This window comes from Trachurus trachurus, assembly GCF_905171665.1.
Source record: "Trachurus trachurus genome assembly, chromosome: 12".
NCBI lineage: Eukaryota > Metazoa > Chordata > Actinopteri > Carangiformes > Carangidae > Trachurus > Trachurus trachurus.
Window position 1 is genome coordinate 8266163 of NC_139908.1, and position 22279 is coordinate 8288441.

At 41.4% G+C, this 22279-nt stretch overlaps 1 protein-coding gene across 1 annotated transcript; it reads right to left on the bottom strand.

Moving 5' to 3' along the window:
- Nucleotides 1–60: 60 nt before the first annotated feature.
- nup188 (nucleoporin 188) lies at nt 61–21912 on the bottom strand (the record flags this gene model as incomplete). The annotated part of the gene is made up of 44 exons (XM_083984006.1): nt 61–893; nt 2052–2181; nt 2278–2351; nt 2435–2566; nt 3322–3540; nt 4129–4203; nt 4324–4461; nt 4948–5100; nt 5233–5325; nt 6100–6300; nt 7009–7184; nt 7281–7426; nt 8062–8147; nt 8267–8344; nt 8439–8634; nt 9143–9210; nt 9294–9363; nt 10228–10397; nt 10522–10728; nt 11654–11894; nt 11987–12112; nt 12844–12910; nt 13009–13129; nt 13650–13764; nt 13864–13940; nt 14042–14129; nt 14239–14365; nt 14974–15132; nt 15654–15780; nt 15871–15990; nt 16109–16201; nt 16303–16383; nt 17387–17587; nt 18329–18443; nt 18565–18776; nt 18908–19027; nt 19147–19239; nt 19365–19409; nt 19624–19704; nt 19822–19906; nt 20009–20082; nt 20301–20355; nt 21776–21832; nt 21902–21912. The coding sequence occupies 44 exons, from the start codon at nt 21910–21912 to the stop codon at nt 714–716; spliced, it is 5283 nt and encodes a 1760-aa protein (XP_083840132.1). The 3' UTR covers nt 61–713.
- Nucleotides 21913–22279: the final 367 nt, after the last annotated feature.

Consider the following 22279-nt stretch of genomic DNA (forward strand, 5'->3'; position numbering starts at 1 on the left):
AACAAACTGTGGTACAAAAGTCCCTTTATTAGCATATAGTTTGTTTTTTTTGTTTTCAAGTACAAATCTTGGCAGCTGCTTCCAAATGTGTACAAGGAGAAACAGAGATAAGAAAATAGCTCAAAGTTCAGATCAAGAATTAGTGAAAATGAAGGAAGGAGGATTAGAAAAAGTATAATGCAGCTTCACAGAGGACACTGCTCTACTACAGTGAGTTAATATACATGACAGATGATATTTGAAAGGTCTAATTAATTAAGTAGCACTTGAAACACGTCTAGTCAATGTGACCTATAAAACTAGGCCGTGGAAAGATGGACCCACAGTCGGTGACTGATGTTTAGCACCAGGATTTTTCTACACACTCATCATGTTTTGTGGACTGTCAGGCGGCTTCTCGTTTGGCCTTTTTAGAAGTAAACACTTTGGTTGTGGTCAGATTCAGTTACAACAGCAGTTTTGGCAAAATGAAATGTTCAACAGATGTTTTAAAACAAAACAAAAAAAAAGTCAGGCTTAAATCGTTATATTATTAGAATAACCAAACACACGCACACCAGGCCAGGAGTATTTGTGCTATTTCAACTACAACAACAACAACAACAACTGTACAGAAGATGAGGCGTCGCACACGAGCAGTTTTTTTTTCTGGAGATAGAGAAAATGTTGGTTTTATCACAAAAAAAAAACCTGCTCATGTTGGAAACCTGCGTCTATCTCTGTACAAGTCTGACGAAGGCCTGGACGAGCTGGATGAACGGCTCCTGGCCTTCGTGACTCGCCTTGGAGCCCGGCGTGGGGGGTTTGGGCTGCGTGGAGGGGAGGATGCCGCTGGCCGGAGACGACGGAGAACCTCTGCGGAAATGACGGGACAAGCTGGAGAGAAGCGTGCTCTGGAGGGAGGGGACGGAGAGAAAGGACAAAAGATGTCAGAGAATATAATAGTATATTTGTTAGTGTGGCTCTGTCTATTTTCTGCACACTAAAAAGCTATAGAGCCAGAGCATGTAGCTGGCACCGTCCGTGTCTTTCTGTCACAAAAACTGTGCGGTAAACTGACAAAACAATCTCGTGCTCTCTCGGTTCCATAGCTTCACTTAAACAAAACTGCAGTCATTAATATGAAATAAGCGCTTTACAATAAACTATGGAACTGATTATTATCCAAAAAATACAAATCAAACATCACAAAAACCCAAATTTGTTCATCATATTATTATGAATAAGGCTAGAACAGTTAGATATACAGTGGGGAAAATGGGGAAAACGTGTGCGTCAACATTTTTCTGAGAAAATATATTTCTAATAGAGCTATTGACAATTTTCACCAGATGTCGGCAACAACCCAAGTAATGCACACATACAAAGAAATACAAACATTTATGTCCATAAATTACCGTAAGTTATGTGAAATAAAGTGAAATGACACAGGGAATAAGTATTGAACACATGAAGAAAGGGAGGTGCAAAAAGGTTTGGAAAGTCAAGAAAGCAGCTGAAGTCTGTCAGTATTTAGAAAGTAATCCTGTCCCCTGTCAGTGCAAAGTAATATCCGCCATGGCATCTATGCATGCTCACCATGCAAGTCTATTGACGCGTTCAATACTTATTTTCCCAGCTGTATTTACAGTTTAATATCACTGAATGCAACAATAAGTGTCAATGAAATGTTATTAATCCCCTACAGAAATCAATTTGTTACCACAAGAAGCTATTTTGCTGGTAAATATTGAATCATGTGATAACAAGTATCACATTATTCAATATTTACCAGCAAAATAGTTCTTGGTCATCAGATAATTCAATTGAGATGATGTGGATAAGTTGCACACTCCAACTTAATAAATTCATGAGAGCAGAACATCTCTGAAGTTTGGAGTTTCATACAGAAACATTTGATTATTTATAGCAGCAGAAGAGTGAATATGTCCCCTTTTTTTATTATTATTTCTCTATGGCTCAGAGGAATAAACTAAATCACCATCACTTCACTGGATTTGCAGTTAAGTAACTTTAAATAAGGAGCGATGAGGAGAGCGGTGTCGTCTCACCAGTTCGGAGCTGAGCTCCTGTTTGAGCCTCTGTTTGTCTCGGGGGAGGATGGAGGGGTCTTTGAGACAGCGAACAGCCTGAGAGATGAGGACGTAGAAACAGTTCTCCATGGTGAACATCAGCAACGACCTGAAGAGAAAAGAGAGAGGAATTTAGAAAATTAATTCTCCATGTGATGTGATGACAGTCCCATTCAAATAAATGTCCATGTATCCGGTTACTGACTTCAGAGCCTGGATCTCCTCCGACGACGCCAGCGACACGATACTCAGAGAAACGGGCTCTTTCTTCTTCTCCATCTACAAACAAGACAGAACAAAACGTTTAGAAATCTAATCCAGCTGTTGCCGAGATCTTTATCATCTTTATTATGAACACACACCTCACTCAACATGCTCAGGGCCACGTTGATGGTGGCCAGCAGGGTGCCGAACGACGGAGCCACGTCGGGGTCGAACGCCGGCGTGGTGAAGCTGAGGACGAACAGCGTCCTGTACTCCGCCAAGTCCATACACTGACACAACCACACACAAAACCAGCTGTTACTTTGTTTGTTTTTTGCTCAATCGGGATTAAAACAAATAATTAGACAGAGTCCGAAACATTAAAAGGGATAGTTCAACATTTTGGCAAATTGGCCCATTGCCATAATCCCTGTAGTCATAGCAGGAGTTCGTTACCTTTAATTGTCAGTGCAAGCTATTTTTAGAACGGAGGAGCAGAGCCGCGAGCTGCTCAGAGCTACGCTACGGAGGCTAATGGGATTTCTTGGTTTTCCTCATCAAACTCATCAAATACACAATCCAACAACTCCAAAACACTGTGGTGACAAGTTGTGACCTGCACAATCACCACACTATGAGATACGTTGTTTTCGAGGTAAATTCATGCAAAACCACTGATGCGCGTTCCGGTCGGGGGCAGTTTTTCAGCAAGCAGTCTCTGTATTTGCCTCTAAAACAACTCTGTCTCGTAACGTTCTGTTATTATCTCATAGCGTGGTGAATGTGCAGGTCACAACTTGTCCACCAGAGCGTTTTGGAGTTGTTGGATTGTGTATTTGATGAGTTTGATGAGGGAAACCAAGAAATCCCATTAGCCTCCGTAGCGTAGCTCTGAGCAGCTCACGGCTCTGCTCCACTGTTCTAAAAATAGCTTGCAATGACAATTAAAGGTAACAAACCTACTGCTATGACTATAGGGATTACGGCAATGGGTGAAATTTGCAAAAATGTTGAACTATCCCTTTAAAAGCTGAACCGGTCTGACCTGGTCCAGCAGGATCTGGCAGCAGTCTGGAGTGAAGTGCTGCAGCGTCGCCAGGGTTTTACTGAGGATCTTCAGGAGGCTGCACTGCACGGCCAGCAGGGCTTTCTGCTCCGCCTCCTCCCTCTCCCCTCCGCCGGCTGCTGCCTCTTTAGACGGCGTTTGGGGGGTTCGCTGTGTCTTGGGGAGGGGGGCGGAGGGCAGCGCCTCGCCGTTCTTAGCCTGAGAAAACAAACATAGAGCGGTTACTTACTCAGGGTATATACACAGGAATCTTGAAGTTAATTCTAATACCTTTGTAAGACTTTTTTTTCAAGACCTTCTCAATATTTTTCAATACCTCACCGCCACTTCAAGCTGCAGCCATTTACATCAGTGACACTTTTAACTTAACGGTTTTAGTTTGTGATAAAGACTATATAGACCACTATGATACAACAGAATTCAAAATAGGCTGGGATAATAAATAAAAGGCAAAGTTTCTTAAAAAAACAAAACAAAACAAAAAACATTGCTCCACTCTCAAAAAACAAAAACAACAATCTTCCTTGTTTTTTAATAAAATAAATAAATTCACACAGTTTTACAACGTTTTTTAGGACTCAGACTCTTAGACAGCTAATTCAGAAAAAATACCTTCAAAATTTAAGACTTTATAATGTCGTGAAAAGACTTTTTAATACTTTTTAAGGGTGTTAATTTTCCCAAAATTGATTTGGACCCCGTGGATCCCCTGTATCTGAATATCCCAGAATATTTTCACCAGATCATGTGTGACAAATGTGAGCGTCTGCTGCTAAAATCACCGACCTGGAGGTAGTGATGAAGCATCTTCTTGCTGTGCAGCAGATACGTGCAGGTCTGACACAGGTAGCACAGATTCACCTGCACAGGAGAGGAGACGGAGAGAAAAACAGTGAAGAGCTGAACACCGAGGTGGAGCAGCAGCAGCAGCAGCAGCAGCAGCAGCAGGGTGATCGTAGCTGAGCTTCTCTCTGGACTTGCCTGGACGTCTCGCAGCAGCTTGGGCAGGTGGAACTGCCACTCCTTACAGAAGCTGGAGAGCTGCAGCAGGAAGCCGACAGTGTGGTCGGCCTCGTCCAAACACGCCAGACTCTGAACCGTTCGCACTGCGTTCAGGCACTGAGCAGGATAGAGAGAGATGGAAACATGGAGTTTAATGTGGAACAGGTGCAACATGTGAATACAAACATCTTTGGTTTTGGATGCAACACCTTCTACATCACAGTATGAAATATTAGCTGAATAAAAGATGAATGAACTTCCATAATGTTCATGTATCTGTAAATTCAAGTCCATAAATTAATGAAGAACATACACTTGATCTTAGCCAAAAGGCCAAGAAGCGATAATTCACAACATTTCTTCTTTTTTCTCTTAATAACTTAAGGCATTTTCGATTATATAGAACATAAATACGTACATATACAAAGATATAAATTCTCTTTAACATAATCCCGTTCTATTACCCTCCCCATATACCCTCCTTTGGGACCAAGAGTACAAAAAAAAAGGGGGATCGAAAGCACTTGCAATTCATAACATTTCTGAGCTGTAAAAAGTATTTCCCTAAATAAATGTTCCCTACGTTAACTGCTTCAGTCGTACCTGCAGTATGCGTTCTTGATGGACTCCAACAAAGTCCAGGGCCTCGTTGATGAAGTTGTAACGCAGAGTCTTGAGCAGACTTTCCATCAGAGACATACAGAGGCGGTAGACACCGGGCCAGCAGGCCGAGTCCTGGGACTTACGGGAGAAACTCTGTTCAGGGACAAGAGATGCCATTATCATTATAATGTCATGTTAATCCACACGGTACTTTATCTGACTAATTAAGGAGCTAAACTGTAATAAAAGGTTATAATTGTTAAGTGGAGTCTATAGATTTCTAACCTGTGTTGCACCGTTGGAGGAGACCTCGTATACACTCAGGAGAGGGAGGCAGATGGTCTGGATGACTCCTGCTCCGGCGACGGCTGCTGCCCCCTGGTGACAACAAAAGACACAATCAACATCAATATCTGACGTTTGATTTAAAAGCTTGAAAGGGATAGTTCACCCAAAATTGAATTTCACTCATTATCTACTCACCCTCATGTGGACTAAGGGCTGGGAGAAGTTTCAGAGTCCTCCGTGGCTTCTCTGAGTTACAGGGGGTCTCGGCGTAGCAGTGCATGTCCATATAACGGTTGCAAATGGATACCAACTGTCTTCGTGACAAAAAGACACACCAAAAAACAGCTGCTCATATGTAATGTCCGTCTTGTACTGAAGCCCCGAAATGCGAAATTGTCCCGAAAAAAATTAAATAAGTCTATATTTCAAGCTTGTTTTGTAGCGGAAGCTTCTCGAAGCTCCTCTTCCCGGTTCGTCAAATTTGGACGAACCAAGAAGAGAAGCTTCCGCTACAAACAAGCTTGAAATATAGACTTATTTAATTTTTTTCGGGACAATTTCGCATTTCGGGGCTTCAGTACAAGACGGACATTACATACGAGCAGCATGGAGGTATTTGGATGTTTTTTGGTGTGTCTTTTTGTTACGGAGACAGTTGGTATCCATTTGCAACCGTTATATGGACATGCACTGCTACGCCGAGACCCCCTGTAACTCAGAGAAGCCACGGAGGACTCTGAAACTTCTCCCAGCCTTTAGTTGACATGAGGGTGAGTAGATAATGAGTGAAATTTGAATTTTGGGTGAACTATCCCTTTAAATAACATGCAAAGTCTTTCGCAGTGGAGGAGTGTGTGTGCTGACCTGCGGGGTGCGGGCCAGCGTGAGCAGCAGGTGCAGAGCAGCCTCGGTGAAGTAGAGGTTGTGCTTTGAGCGCAGACTGAGCTCCACGGCGCTGAGCACCGACGGGAGGACGGGAACCTTCCTCATCACCGACACCCAGTGCTCGCCGTCCTCGTCGGTGCGACACAGCTCTTTGGCCAAGTGCAGCGCCAGCACACACACCTGATGGAGGCAGAGAGACAGTCTGACGTTAACTTCATGATGGATTTACACTGTGGCTTCATGCACTTTTACATAATCAATGCTGGAAATGTTGCTACAAATAAATATGTTTTTTCCTCCATCACTTAAAGGGATAGTTCAACATTTAGGCCCTATAGTTTTAGCAGTAGGTTTGTTGCCTTTAATTGTCGGTGCAAGCTATATTTAGAATGGCGGAGCAGAGCTGTGAGCTGCTCAGAGCTACGCTACGGAGGCTCATGGGATTTCTTGGTTTCCCTCATCAAACTCATCAAATGCACAATCCAACAACTCCAAAACGCTGTCGTGGACAAGTTGTGACCTGCACATTCACCACACTATGAGATAATAACGAAATGTTATGAGACAGAGTTGTTTTAGAGGTAAATTCAGAGACTGCTTGCTGAAAAACTGTCCCTGAAGGCATAGGGATTATGGCAATGGGCCAATTTGCCAAAATGTTGAACTATCCCTTTAACTTCATGATGGATTTACACTGTGGCTTTATGCACTTCTCCTTTTACATAATCAATGCTGGAAATGATGCTACTAATAAACATGTTTTTTCCTCCATCAGTAAAACTCTCAACTTCAATATAAAGTTGAATTTCTGATACATGGGAAAGGATAGAGGTGTTTTTTTTTTTTTTTAAACATTGTCTACAAACAAAACCTTCCACTCTCACTCACCCCGTCTCTCTGGTCCTTCTTTCTTTGGGGAGAGTCCGTCTCCATGCTGTCCTCGTCCTCCATACTTTCTGCCATCTGACTCATGTGGCGAGTGTTGTCGATGAGCGCCAGAGCCTCGTCTTTCACCGTCTCACACACGGACAGCAGCAGCTGGGGCAGCTGGGAAATATCTCCACCTGGTTGACAAAGACATTCATCAAGTAAACAGTCTGACTACAGACCTAGTGCATCGTTTTTATTCATGCACACACACACACACAAACGTCCGTTACCATTGAGTCCCTGAATCTGCAGCACAGAGATGAGTGCAGAGAAGATTTTGGCTTTGGTCCTCTCCATCAGCTGCTGGTCAGCCTGCAGGACGCTCTCCAGTATCAGAGAGAGCGGGGACAGGATGTCAGGAGCTGTTGCTACCACACTGGAGACAGGAAGAGCAAAGTGACAGTTTATTAGGATTTTATTAAAAGGTTAGAAAAAGGACATGTCAAGTGTGCACTGTTAAAGGGGTAGTTCAACATTTTAGTTTCAACTTTCGCTACAGAGGCTAATGGGATTTCTTGGTTTTCCTCATCAAACTCATCAAATACACAATCCAAAAACTCCAAAACGCTCTGGTGGACAAGTTGTGACCTGCACATCACCACGCTATGAGATAATAATGGAACGTTACGAGACAGAGCCGTTTTCGAGGCAAATGCAGAGACTGCTTGCTGAATAACTGTCCCTGAAGGCAACACGCATCAGCGGTTTTGCATGAATTTACCTCTAAAACAACTCTGTCTCGTAACGTTGTGTTATTATCTCATAGCGTGGTGAATGTGCAGGTCACAACTTGTCCACGAGAGCGTTTTGGAGTTGTTGGATTGTGTATTTGATGAGTTTAATGAGGGAAACCAAGAAATCCCATTACCCTCCGTAGCGTAGCTCTGAGCAGCTCACTGCTCTGCTCTGCCGTTCTAAAAACAGCTTGCACCAACAAATAAAGGTAACGAACCTACTGCTTTGCCAAAATGTTGAACTATCCCTTTAACATCCTCTTGCATGAATACGCACCCTTTCCACTGTTTGAGGAGGATAAGAAGTAGCGTTGCCATCATGGATCCAAGACGAAGACAAGGAACAGACATTGGTGTCGTGAGCTGAGAGGAAAAAAGAGAAGCCAGCGATGTGAAGGCAAGAAACACTTGAGGAGTAAAAAAGTAACAATAAAAAGATTTAAATTAGAAGAAAATTAACTTTTTTTGCCACGAAGACTTACAGTGGCTTTGGTCCCATCCAGGACGTCCATGAAGAGCTTCAGTTTGGTTGCTTCGTCTGTGAGCTGCATCACATCAGACTGAAAACAAAAACCGTGTGAACTGTCAGTGCAGCAGAGCTCAGATCTAAAAGCAGGATAAAAGTTCATCAGCACCTAAAACACTCGTGCTTACATGGCTCGTGGAAAGAATTAGCAGCATCCTCCAGGCGGAGATCAACATCTGCGTCTCCGGGAAGTAACAGATTCCTTCCTCCTCCATCTCCGCCACGTGACAAACCAGAGACTTGACGTACTGGGACCAGTACTCATACCGTCGTGCGTTGGCGAACTTCTGCAGCCCGTCCTTCAAAGACTGCTCCAAGGAGCCACTGCAGCAACACAAACACAAAATTACGATCTGTTGCATGAGATTTCACATTTTCTCTTTTATAATAAAAAGCAAAAACACTTAAAGGGACAACGAGGAGTTTCTATTCGGTTATAAAAAAGTCTCACGTTAATGTGGATGAATCTCCGCTACCCACACTTGTTAATGGGCCCATTTTCGATAAATATATCGTTCTGTCTCTATCGTTATTTTGTTATTATTAGTGGTGGCGGAGATGCTGGTCGAGCCGACCAGCGTTTTTTACTTTCGGTTTCGCAACGAGTCATGAGAATAACGCAGCTGAATTGCCGTTTATGGTCGGAACTCCGACGGTATGTGAACCTCTTTGAACCTCTGACTTTAATTCTTGATGAATGAAAACATGAGTCCGTCTTGCGCCGGTCAAAAGAATTTCACGGTGCGCGCGGAGGCTCATAAATGTAGTGTGAAAACGCTTCGCTTTTCCAAAACTCCTCGTTGTCCCTTTAATTTGAGAATTATGAAATTACCTGACAACGTAGTAAATCTCCAGGCCGATGATTTTCATGACAAAAGCACAAGTCTCCAAAACACAAGGCTGCAGGCGCAAACAATGACAGTTGTTGAATTGATAGAAATGATTCATGTGATCAGTAAAACGCAGTAAAAACAGCTAAATACCTCTGTGGTGTCTGAAGGTGGGGTGAGGGTCCCAAAGAGAGGCGTTGTCAAATTCTCCCAAAACCGTTCTCTGTGTTAAAAAAACAAAAAAAAACAAAATCTAGTTTCCCATAGTTCTCCAGGTAAAATTAAAGGAGAATTCCGGTCATTTTCTAAGTAACACTCTACAGCTCTAGGTCCCCGAGTGCGACCACAGGAAAAAATCTGAGAAAAATATGTGCAGACCGGACCTAGCTCTCCTCCTGCTAGCTGCGCTACACTGCAGTTAAACAGCGAAGCAATGTGGGCAGTTCTTCTTACTGCAACTTTGGCCCATTATATAATGCTCTAAATATCACTACACATGCTTTGCAACATCCACCAGTTCCTTACCACACAACACTGAGTGTGAATAACTCATATATGAGAGCAGTGTTAACCGTGTGTTTTTATCACATACCTCTGTTTACTCTAGCTTCCTGGGTAGACCTTACTAGTCGATTGTCTAACTCGGGACTGTTTCACATTTCAACAAAGACAAAAATGCGAGGAAAATGTGGATTTAAAATGTTTAAAATGATATTTAAAATTATTTTGGATGGGAAAAAAGCATCAATACGAATATAACTGCTTTTTTTCCCATCCAAAATCATTTTTTTCCTCGCATTTTTGTCTTTGTTGATATGGAAACAGTCCCGAGTTCTACAGTCGACTAGTAAGGTCTACCCAGGAAGCTACCGGTAGATTAAAACACACGTTAACCCTGCTCTCTCATATTGCATATATGCACACTCAGTGTTGTGTGGTAAGGAACTGGTGGCCAGGTCCGGTCTGCACATATTTTTCTCAGATTCTTTCCTACGGTCGCACTCGGGGACCTAGAGCTGTAGAGCGTTACTTAGAAAATGACCAGAATTCTCCTTTAAAATAATGTCTTAAAAGAAGATGTGCTTACTTGGTGCGTAAGACAGAGATGGCGCTGTCTCTGCGATCTTGCCACAGGGCGAGAAGGAAGGCCAGGGCGGCGCGGTGCAGCAGCGGAGGGCACCAGTACTTCCCCTGCTGTTTGGAGTCGATCAGGTCCAACACCACGTGGAGACAGCTCCACTCGCCGAGCAGAAACTCCTGCAGGAAATAAAAAAATATATAAATAAATAAGTGTTTTGTACCCAGATGCAACACGACTTACTAACAGAAAAATAAATAAATAATGTTTTCTTTTCTTTAAATCTACTCCTGCAGTTCACACCTTTGAGCCCTCGCTGCCGTCTTTGACTTCCAGGTTGAGGAAAAGCTCAATGAGACCAGGCTGCGTTTCCACGGCGACAGTCAGGAATTCAAGGATCATGACCTTGATCCTCATGTCTTCGGTTTTACTCTGCAGCCGCGTGAGGAAGGCGTCCCTGATGGCCGCCGCGTCGCTGCCGAGGCAGGCGTACACCGACATGGGAGCCACCTGCAGACACAATCAAAGATGATCAATGGCATGATGATGCAAACCAGTGTCAAGTGGTGTAACCAGTATTTTTTATAATAAAAATCTGACTTTATAGAGGAAATAAATCTGGACTCAAATGTGGAATACGTGTCATTCACTTTCACAATGCAACACTATGTTTCTTAACACATTTTATATCAAACATAACATAAAATGTACATAAAAGTGGTGTTTTTAGGATATGTCCTGCTCAGTATTACCAAACTAATTCAAATTTGAATATAGAAATACAGAAAAAAGAATCTATTTTAATTTAATGTTTTCAGGAGAAAGTGTATATTGTTTATAAGTACACTTAAATCCACTGTACAGTAGGTGGATAAAATATTTAATATTTATCATTCTTGTGTGGTTACACAATTTGACATTTTCAGGGGCATTCATTCTGACTTTTGTTAAAAATGGTTCAAATTTCATTTCAAATGACATAAAAACCAACATGAACAGAAAATGTGCATTGTAACACATCTGATGCAAGTTTTTAAGACAATTTTTAAAGATATTTCTGAATTGCGCACCTTGCCAACCCTTATTTGTCACTGACCCCAATATCTTCTGATTTACAAAGTTAAACATTAATTCATTTTATGCAAATTCGACAAGTCTTACTGTGGCGAGAAAATGATATGATAAAAGAAAAATGGGATAGTTTTGGTAGACAGATATGTTAATTTGCCTACCTGCTTGCCTGTCTTATTTCTAGTTAATTTATTTTCAGAATTTGTTTTTTATTTTATTCATTTATTTATCTTATTTTCTTTTTTACTATTATTATTATTTTTTATAACCTCCATTCTGTCTGTTTTGTTTGATGTTTGTTTGTCTATTGCAATAATGAAAATATAATAAAAACTTTGAATAATAATAAAAAAAAAAGTCTTACTGTGGCGAGTCTTTTGAGCAGCTGGATTGCGAGGCGAGGCAGCGCTGGGTCGTGTTTGTGGTAAATGTACTTGGCCAGGACAACTATGAGGTTGTTGCCATGACCACCGTGCTGCGTCAGCGCCTGCTCCAGAGGCGACACGACGTCAGACGGAGGCTTCAGACGGATGACGTTGTTTGTGACGGAGAAGGCCAGTTTGACCGTCTGGATCAGGATCTGACCGGGACCCTCGGAGCCACAGCTGGAGAGGTATGGGAAAAAAACAATATTACTAAAACATTACAACACGATTAGTCTTATTATGGGATGCATTATCATTATGACTGAACACACCTGCTGGGCTGTGCAGCCAGGACGACATCTATGGTGTCCACTCCCACTCCCATGATATTGACGACTGCCTGTCCAGCCTCGGTGTTGGCCAGGCTGTAGATGCACAGAGACTGCAGGGTGGGGGTGCTGCAGCGAGAGAGACAGACACAGACAGAGTCAATCAACAACTTTTTCAAGTAAATTAGAGTCCAACTATACAAAAAAATCCACAAATAGTGTATTCAGTTCACTATGTCAGAAAACAAACAGCACATTTGAAAAGTTCGGACTAGTAAATTGACATTTTCCTTCAGGCAAAACAAAAACTATTAGACTGAAAAATAAATTGAGGTAAGTCCGGTCGCTTTTCCACTGTTTTGCTAACCCTCCTCCTGGCCATGTGCATGTGTTTACAATGAAGCCGGTGAGAAATCAATCAATAGAGCGGTAGATTTATTTATAATATACAATGCTAATTTACGACGTTTATATTTGTGTAGTTTAATCTGTCATAAACAATTACACTATGATTTACAGGGCGCATTTGTGTTGCAGTGCTGCAGAGAGCCTCATTCTCCCTTGTAACAAGTTAGGCCATTTGTTAAACCATAAAAAAAATGCTCCAAAGCCATTTAATTTAGGTACAAATGTAGCATAGTTAAAGAGAAACTATGCAGGATTTGTATCTTAAAATGAGATTATTAATGGTCATAAATGTTTAGGTGGCACCAGGTTTTATTTTAAATGAACACTTCCTCACTGCAGAGATGTTTATGTTAATTATTCGTGCTTATAATTATACCCATCAGTCTATTTGTAGGATATGTACGTTTTCCAGGCTGATTTTAAACAGATTACAGACACAGATTCATCTTTACCTGCCCTGGTCCTCCCCCTCTGGGCTCAGATTGAGGATGGCGTGGATCAGCTCCAAAATAAGACAACCTACAACAACAACAACACAGTGCAGTCAGTGATTATTCAGATTTCAGCCTTGAAACCAGTCAGTGAGTAAAGGAAAAGCTCCAGAAAGGCTCCCTCACCTATCCTCTCTCTGACTCCGTAGGTGTTGTAACGCCACTTATGATACGTGGGAAGCATCTCCTTCAGCACCAGCAGCACACAGGGGATCAGGCCTTTGTTCTGCGTGCTGCCCAGCTGACCCTGAAATAATAAAACAGACACAGAAGAAATTGATATATGATCCACACTGCAGCTACAGTTCAGCTGCGAGTAAAGAATATGGTGTAGAGTGTCAATGTTCTGCTTATTTGTGACCTGCTAGTTTGTTAGTGTGTCTTGTATTAATTAATTTTTGTTGATGTTGGTGTTGCTGCCTAACATTGCTTCTGTTTTGACTGTTAGCTTGTGTGTGTATGTATGGATGTATAGACTTTTGCATAGTTTTCTGCCTTTTAATCTTAATCCAGATGTTGCCTTCTACTCCTTTAATGTATTATTTGTGTGTCTATAACTAAATAATTTTATTCTCTTTTAGGTTGACTACTTAACATCAGTCCAGGGACAGCAGATGTAAAATAGCCTTTTGGCTAATTCTGGCATGTTTACATTTGTTAAAATGTTTTATTAATGTGCATTGTCCCTGATTATTAAACCTTATATAAATAAATACATAAATAAAGAATCACTGTGTATCTGATTCAATCTAGTCAAGTGTTGTTACCTTAACCAGGGTTGTGATGAGACGAAGGAAGGCGATGGTCACAGCGTACTCTCCCCTGGGCTGTTCAATCTGGACCAGCAGGTTGCCATAGTTACCTGCCTTCATCCCCTCAGCACTTGGGAAAAAGAAAACAAAATTAGCTCCAATAACAACTAATATTCACCAGACTAAATAAACATAATAAAGCAGAACACAGATTTTTTTCATTTTTTACCTTATACACTGAGCCATGTTGGTCAGAGGGGTTGAGGCGAAGGGGAGGAAACCGGTGTGGTGCAGACTGGACCACACCTGAGGATAAATAAAACAGGACGGATGATGAGGTGAGTGAAAACAATTCAGGAAAAGTTAAATTTCAACTGTTCCTGTTCAGAGGTAACGAGCGTACTCACCTTCCCAGGCATCCTCGCAGCCAGAACAGAGAGGCAGTTCACACAGGAGGCAATCACATCCACTGGAGGGTTGATGACCGACGTTAACCTGAAAAAGAATAATAATCACAAAACAAGTCAATCCTTAGTTTCCAAGAAAACAGCTGACAGATGCAAAGAATAAGAGAGTTTGATAAGTGTCTGTGCAGTGAGTTTACCTCTGCAGCAACATGTAGATGCGTGAAGTGAGAGGCAGCAGACAGTCCGACACCGTCCAGTCTGTGCTGATGATCTTATGCACCAGGTCCAGGATGGGCTTCACACGCGCACAGTGAGCCAGAACATCTGACACAACAAGGGAATTAAAGTGGGCATTATTATCATTTGATGAACTGATAATTACAGCTCATAATATTGATATTTTTCCCCATAAAGATTACTAAATTACCATCAGTTTCTTTTTGTTGCATTCAGTGCTAGAATGATTAATATTTTTGACACAGAGCTCCAATTTCAGAGCGATTAAACAATCAGTGAGGCATATTTGTTGCACAACATTGTTCTTTTATTACAATGAACATGAGCACTGGGGTTTATATTGAGTCAATATGACATGTATAGTCCTGGCTGCCATAAACTGTCACTAGCACAACAAATCTGTAGCTCAGACTGGCAGCATATTTACTCCCGTTTGTGCTAAAAACCACAGCTTTCATCTCTTTTGGGAAATGAATTAGACTCATTAAAGATGACAGTAATTTGTATTGTACTATCTCCAGTAGGAACAACATGGCTTGAGGCCAAGAGTCACAGACAGAAAGCGTTAGTGACCGATTCATTTCACGGGATTTGTTTAATGGATTTGTTGAATAATCAAGAATTTTGCCAGCTTTGTCCTTTAAATACATGTATATATTCTGTCTGTGATGGTTTTGAGTGATTGAGTTGTGTACCTGCAGTTGAAACGACATGGAGCAGCATCTCCACCTCACAAGTGAAGAGAGTCCAGGAGCTGTAGGAGTAGTCCCAGCGCACCACGTAGCCCTGGTCGCTACCGATCATCACCTGGCCCAGAACTCCCTGCGGCATCCACAGGTTGGTCTGCCCTGTGCCTGACGGTCAACAGAACAAAACAAATGAGATATATGGACAACAAAACAGAACCAAAACAATTCTTAAATCACATTTAATTAAAGGATAATTACCGTTTTTTACAATCTGGACCTTATTTCTAGCATAAAATACGATCATTTACTTGTCATTACAAGTCGTTCTACTGAAATTAGATGCAGCCGAGAGCCGCGTATATCCGTATAATGCGAGAACACGGGGCAGCGCAATGCAGCCTCTAAATAACACATTATCCACCGCGAAACTCGTTCATTTCACCAATATTTTGTTATGATACGCTAGTTCTAGTCCCTTCTGAGTCCAGGCTGACCTGTTATCAACATCCGGGTCTGTAGGTTGACCTACTAACCTCTGACCTGTAATTTCGTCGGAACGACTTGTAATGACACCAAAGTTATCTGGGTGAGTAAATGATCGTATTTTATGCTAGAAATAAGGTCCAGATTGTAAAAAACTGTAAAATTATCCTTTAAATCTGACAGTAATAACCAAACAAACTAACCGAGAGGGTAAAGCAGCTTTGGCGTTTGTCTCCTCCACAGCGTCTCATCATCCTTGGAGATTATGTCGTTGGGTTTGTGTTTGTAAACTTGTGTGTAGAAGGACATCTTATCCAAAAAGTTGTACACCTGTCACACAGCAGTCAAAGTGCATCGTTGAGTCATTTACATGGAGGGAGGAAAAGTTGAAAATCTGTGCATCCAAAGTGTGAAATCTACCTTTTTAACTGTTGACTTGTTGGACAGAAGTGCAGTCAGGAGTTGCAGCAGCGGTCCAATCTTATGAGGAAACATCCCAACAGCACTGTCCAGGATCATTCCCAATCCCATGTTTGGCTTCTGGATTAAACATTGAACAAAGAGGTCGGACTGTCAGTTTTTTTCTTTTCTCATTAAATCTATTTTTCTTATTTTATCACGAGTTATTTTTTCCTCTTTGTTTTTGTTTCCTTCTTACCATTTCCCAGAAGACTTCAGCCAGACTGGGAGCAGAGAGGACCTCACAAGCAGCATCGATCAGGTGGGAGCACTGTGTTGCCACACCGTCGGTCTGCCACGTTTAAATGATGAAGAAGACAAGTTAGAAACACAAGCTACAAATACAGAATGACAGGATGAGATCTGGAGGGTTACAGTACGCGTGACAAGTACCTGTAGGCTTTCTTCTTCAAAAGAAGTGATCACAAACGAGAGGAGTCCATAGATACACATCTTTGCTGTGCTAGCTGTGCACTGGAGAGAGAGTGAAAGAATGACAATTATAATATTTAACATATAACACCACAAATATAGATATTTATAAAAATAGAGAGACAAATTAAACCCAGCCCATTTGGCATATTGAGTGTTGCCACAAATAACTTCTGAAAAATCCTCATCTGGCTACAAATACAAACCAAAGACTGGGGGGCATGGTTATGAAAGTCTGATTTAGCTCAGATCTGGACTATAAAACTAAAGTACAACATGTTTTCCCGTCTGCCACATGGTTTTCATTCTAGACATCTCATTAGAGACTGATTTAGGTCTGAAGCCCCGCGTGATTACGTTTAACTACCTGGTTGAGAAAACCAGACGCACTCCGAGTCCAGAGGACAAGATCTGAGAACCACTGCTTTTTAAAAAGGGATAGTTCAACATTTTTGGCAAATTGGTCCATTGCCATAATCTCTATAGTCTTAGGAGTAGGTTTGTTACCTTTAATTGTCGGTGCAAGCTGCTTTTAGAACGGCGGAGCAGAGCCGCAAGTTGCTCAGAGCTACGCTACGGAGGCTAATGGATTTCTTGGTGCAGGCCACAACTTGTCCACCAGAGCGTTTTGGAGTTGTTGGATTGTGTATTTGATGAGTTTGATGAGGGAAACCAAGAAATCCCATTAACCTCCGTAGCGTAGCTCTGAGCAGCTCACGGCTCTGCTCCGCCGTTCTAAAAATAGCTTGCACCGACAATTAAAGGTAACGAACCTCCTCCTAAAACTATAGGGATTATGGCAATGTGCCAATTTGCCAAAATGTTGAACTAACCCTTTAAGGATTTTAGCTAAGATCCTGTGAATGGACAGTTGGAATAGGACCTAACATGTTGCAGGTTGTACAGCAACAGAAGGTCATTTAAGCAGTTTACAGTAACAGAGACAGGGCTTTGTAACAAAATAGTAGCCACTGATCATAAACCATCATTTTCATTAAGTTTTCATTCCACCCAACAACCCACGTGTGCATCTGTGGCCTCTTACATTATTCCCTGAGACGCCGAGACCTTTCAGCATGGTTGATAGGTACTTGAACACGCCCAGCTGCAGGGCGGTGTTGCCTATCCTCCGGACCACGGGGCTGGACTCGTCTGGTCGTAGCGTGTGTCTCAGCAGGACCCAGGACAGCAGCACCGGGCCGTGGTGGGGAATGTCACCAAATGTTAGCAGCAACTGGTCCATCTCCTGGAAGAGACACAGTTTGGAGAGTCAGTGGTTTATTATTGGTACCTAAAACGGTTTCTCTCAGTCTGTGATTAAATATGTGTGTGTGATCTGGATAAATATTAAAGGGATAGTTCAACATTTTGGCAAATTGGCCCATTGTCATAATCCCTATAGTTCTAGCAGTAGGTTCGTTACCTTTAATTGTCGGTGCAAGCTGTTTTTAGAACGGCGGAGCAGAGCCACGAGCTGCTCAGAGCTATGCTACGGAGGCTAATGGGATTTCTTGGTTTCCCTCATCAAACTCATCAAATACACAATCCAACAACTCAAGTTGTGACCTGCACATTCACCACGCTATGAGATAATAACAGAACGTTATGAGACAAAGTTGTTTTCGAGGCAAATGCGGCGACTGCTTGCCAAAAAAACTGCAGAAAGGTTCGCATCAAATTACCTCGAAAACAACTCCGTCTCGTAACATTCCGCTATTATCTCATAGCGCGGTGAATGTGCAGGTCACAACTTGTCCATGAGAGCGTTTTGGAGTTGTTCGACTGTGTTTTTGATGAGTTTCTGCTCCGCCGCTCTAAAAATAGGTTGCACTGACAATTAAAGGTAACGAACCTACTGCTATGACTATAGGGATTATGGCAATGGGCCAATTTGCCAAAATGTTGAACTATCCCTTTAAACTACTACATCATGGTTGCAGCATTAGAGTGCATTTCTATCCGCTGCATTATGAAACTCAAATCAAACCTTGATGACGTCAGGAGAGCCGGAGAACTGATGCTGATCCGTACAATCTTCCAGGGCACATTTGTGCAGGAAGTCTATGTCCATGCCCTCAACCAGGATAAGAGAGCTCAGATATCTGCAGGCCAAACAAAGATCATACATATTAAAAACCACAGGGAGTTTTATAAATAAGCAAGGTACTAGAGTGTATCTGATAATAGCCTCTAGCAGGTGTGGTATCAGCATCAGCGTCTTACCCGATTCGATCAACCAACGAATCCATGCTTTTATCTACTAGGTGCCGGTTGGTCTGTCGCAAACCGAAGCCCTGCTCCTTGAACATCTTTGTGAAGCTCAGCAGGTCGGATGGACTCATCTCGAAGTACGCATAATACAGGAAGATGATCTCCAGCAGCAGAGACTGTTCCCTCAGACACTGCAGGAACCACCGCGACACCTGCCTCTCCGTCTGCAAAGATTCATTTACAAGACTGTTAGGACATCATGTGAATTAAAAAATGGTGAATGCCATGTTACATTTACATTAGATTCAGGTTACAAAGCAGTATATTAACAAATACGAATGAGACAAATGATCACCATGAGGTTTCCGTGAGTTTCCCATGACGGTGATTCGGCTTTAAAGAGGCTCTCAAACTGTGACTGGTAGCTGCTCACAAGGTCTTTCTCCAGTTTATTCACACAGTTACAATACTCAGCCTGGACAGATAACAAACACAGAGTTATGTTACAACTGCAACAACCAAAAACCCCCCCCCTCAAAAAAAAGCGCATTATCAGTGAGAAAATGCAGAAAGCGAACTGTGTGTGATTCTCACTCTGTAGGGATGTCGCTCATCCTGAAAGTACGTCAGCAACAGGAGGACACATCGGAGCAGACACATGCGCTCCTCATAGTAATAATCAGCTATCTGTAAATACACACACACACAGGAAGGCGTACATATTGGATTAAACGTAGAAGCTGAACTGTCATGCTGAATTTAAGTGGAACTACGCAGCAATAAAACATAACGTTGCAGATCTCTGTACTAACCTTCAACAACAGGGCCTGGCTTTGCCTCTCATCCTTGAGGACGACCTGCACAGAAGAGTCAATTACACAAAATATTATGTTAATAACTGTGTTTTATCTCAATGAATTTCACATACACAAAACACATATTTACATTTAAGTTGAAAACTGGTGGATATATTTATTAACATTATATTCTTCTGAAAAAAGTCAGCAGTTTGTATTTTTTGTATGATAAAATGAATAATTGTTTTTCACGTATTCCATTGAGAAAACAAACCTTTAACGAATTGCGGGTCCCTCTGTAATCCTCCTGTAGGTAACACTGTAAAAGCTGTACACTCTGCTGCTCATCAAGACCCTGTTACAACATTGAGCCATTAGATCATTATCAAATCATGATGAACCACACAACGCCATATGAAAGTAGTGAATCACATATTTTACATAAATTAGAACAGGGATTTTGATCTCTTACCAACAGTTTACTGATCCTCAGACCAAAATCCTTCAGTGGCTGTGCAACATCTTTGTTCTCCTTCACTTTGCCAGCAGATGATGAGCTAGAACGAGTGATGGTGACAGTTTCACTTTCAGTCACGATGACAAACTGTGTTGTATATGATGTAAGGAGGATGTAAGGATCAAACAAACTCTGACTCTACCTGGGTGGCTTGTAGTAACTCAGTCCTTGATGCAGTCTGTCCCAGTGTCTGTCGAGCTCTGCCTCGATCTGAGCCTGTGGCCGTCGAGCATTTCAAAATAAGAGCAGGGAGAAAAAACAAAAAAACACAACTTTAATTTAATTTGTGTGTCATTTTCTGTGTTGGTGTCACAACAAAATGTGCAAATGTGCAAGATTGCATTCTCTTCATGTAAAATCAGATATTAATCTCAAATTCAACCTGCCCTTACTCTTGTATAAAGTACATGATAATATGTGGTAAGTCAACATACCGTCTCTCGCAGGGCGGATCTTCCCAGCAGTATGGTCCATAATTCTCGACAACTCCTAAAAGAAGAATGTGTGTGTTTTATATAAAAGCCACAACTGACATTAATATACAAGTCAAGAAGAAAGTGTCCATCAGACCATCTGCAGGTGAAGGTACAATCAAAACCAACAAGCAGATAAAGGTGGCAAATGGAACTATGAAAACAAAAAATGACTGGTATTTCTATTAAATCATTCTTTCTTTTTTCAATTAAACACAAGTCCAACAAAACAGAAACAGGAGACTAAACTCCCTCCAACTCCTCACCGCCTTTCATCAAATACCAGACTTATTAACAGTATAAATTCACATAGCCGGACAACAACAACAGATGTAACACTGAAATGAAAGCAGAAGTTTTATGGCACTATATTATCAGCCTCCATATATTCAACATCATAAATTATTCTACGGATTATATTCCTCATTGGTACTTTGGTCTATTAAATTGTTTGTGTCATTGCAAATCGCTTCAGAGACAAACGACGTTGACGTTTTCAATGAATAAAAGCTTGAAATCCTCCCATTTGAGAAGCACACCAGATGAGGCATTTCACTATCAGTTTTTAAAAAGTTATTATTATGAGCACATTTAGTTATTGTACATAATTGTATAAGTCTGAAAGGAGCAGGAGGTCTTTCCTGCCAGCAGCCATCAGACTCTTTAATACTGAAAAATAAAAAAAATTTAAAAGTTGCACATCTGCACTTGTACATTACATTACACAATTGTTCATCCTGCACTAACTGAATTCCTGCAAATATGTTTTATGTCTCATTATAATTTTAGACAGATTTTGTTGCTGTATCTTTATTATTATTGACTAGCCAAAGTTTTATTCTCAGTACTGCTACTGGAGCTGCTGTGACACAATAATTTCCTGCAAATTATTAACCATTTCACTATCAGTTTTTAAATAGTTATTATTTTTGACCACATTTAGTTTGTGTATAATTTGGATCACATGCCTTGCAAACTGATAGTCCATATGTATCAGTAGTTGACCTCTCCTGGTCCAAATCTAACTAGCGTCAGCCCCGTCCTTTGTCACAACTAATCAATGTCAGCTATTGCAGCTAACTGTGAGGCTAATGAGCTTCACATCTGGGGGTCTTTGCTCTTCGTTTTTATTAATTAGCCGGAGTTAAATCACGAACACAGTAGACGTGACATGCTGTTGTTGACATGCGGCTGCTGAGCTGACACACCGCGCTGCTTGAAAAGCCATTCAAATGTTCAACTGAAAGCACATGCTAAGCTAAGATAGCGTGGTGCTAACAGCTCAAAAAGACACACTTTCGATTATAACTATGACGCCTGGTGGGACTTCCTTAAAAACGCACAGTTTGTAGAAACCAATACGCTCCGGTAAACACTTAAAAATGAACTATTTAACCAAACTAGACATTAGTTTAAAATTGTTGCTATGTGCCTACCTGACGCTCATCTCGGATTCCGCCATCTTCGTTCCTGCCTTGTGATTGGCTCTTGTGCTGTGTCGTCATCGCTGTCGTTAACGTCTTCTTCCTCGTGGGTCAGTTAGCAGCGCCCCTTGTTGTTACTTTACCGCCATCTTTTGGGGGGTTAAATGACTACGAATTTATACATTTTCCCCAATAAAAACATGAAAAATCAGCATCTGACCTTTCTTTTACGGCTGTAAACCAGTGTACTTTTTATTTTCAATTTGTATACGCTAATTTGTGTCATTTGTGTTCATCTCGAATACAAATGTAGGAGGAAAAAAGCTAAATAAAAACATGTAACGTATTTAGTATATGCGTTATTGACGGCAAAATACCGTCACAATGTAATAAATATAAATAATAAAAATAATATAATTAGAAAATAATACAAAAAATAATAAATCATGCCGCCTTCACGACGTTTTTTTTTTTTTTTTTTTTTTTTTTTTTTTTTTACCCCGTGACCCGGCTGTC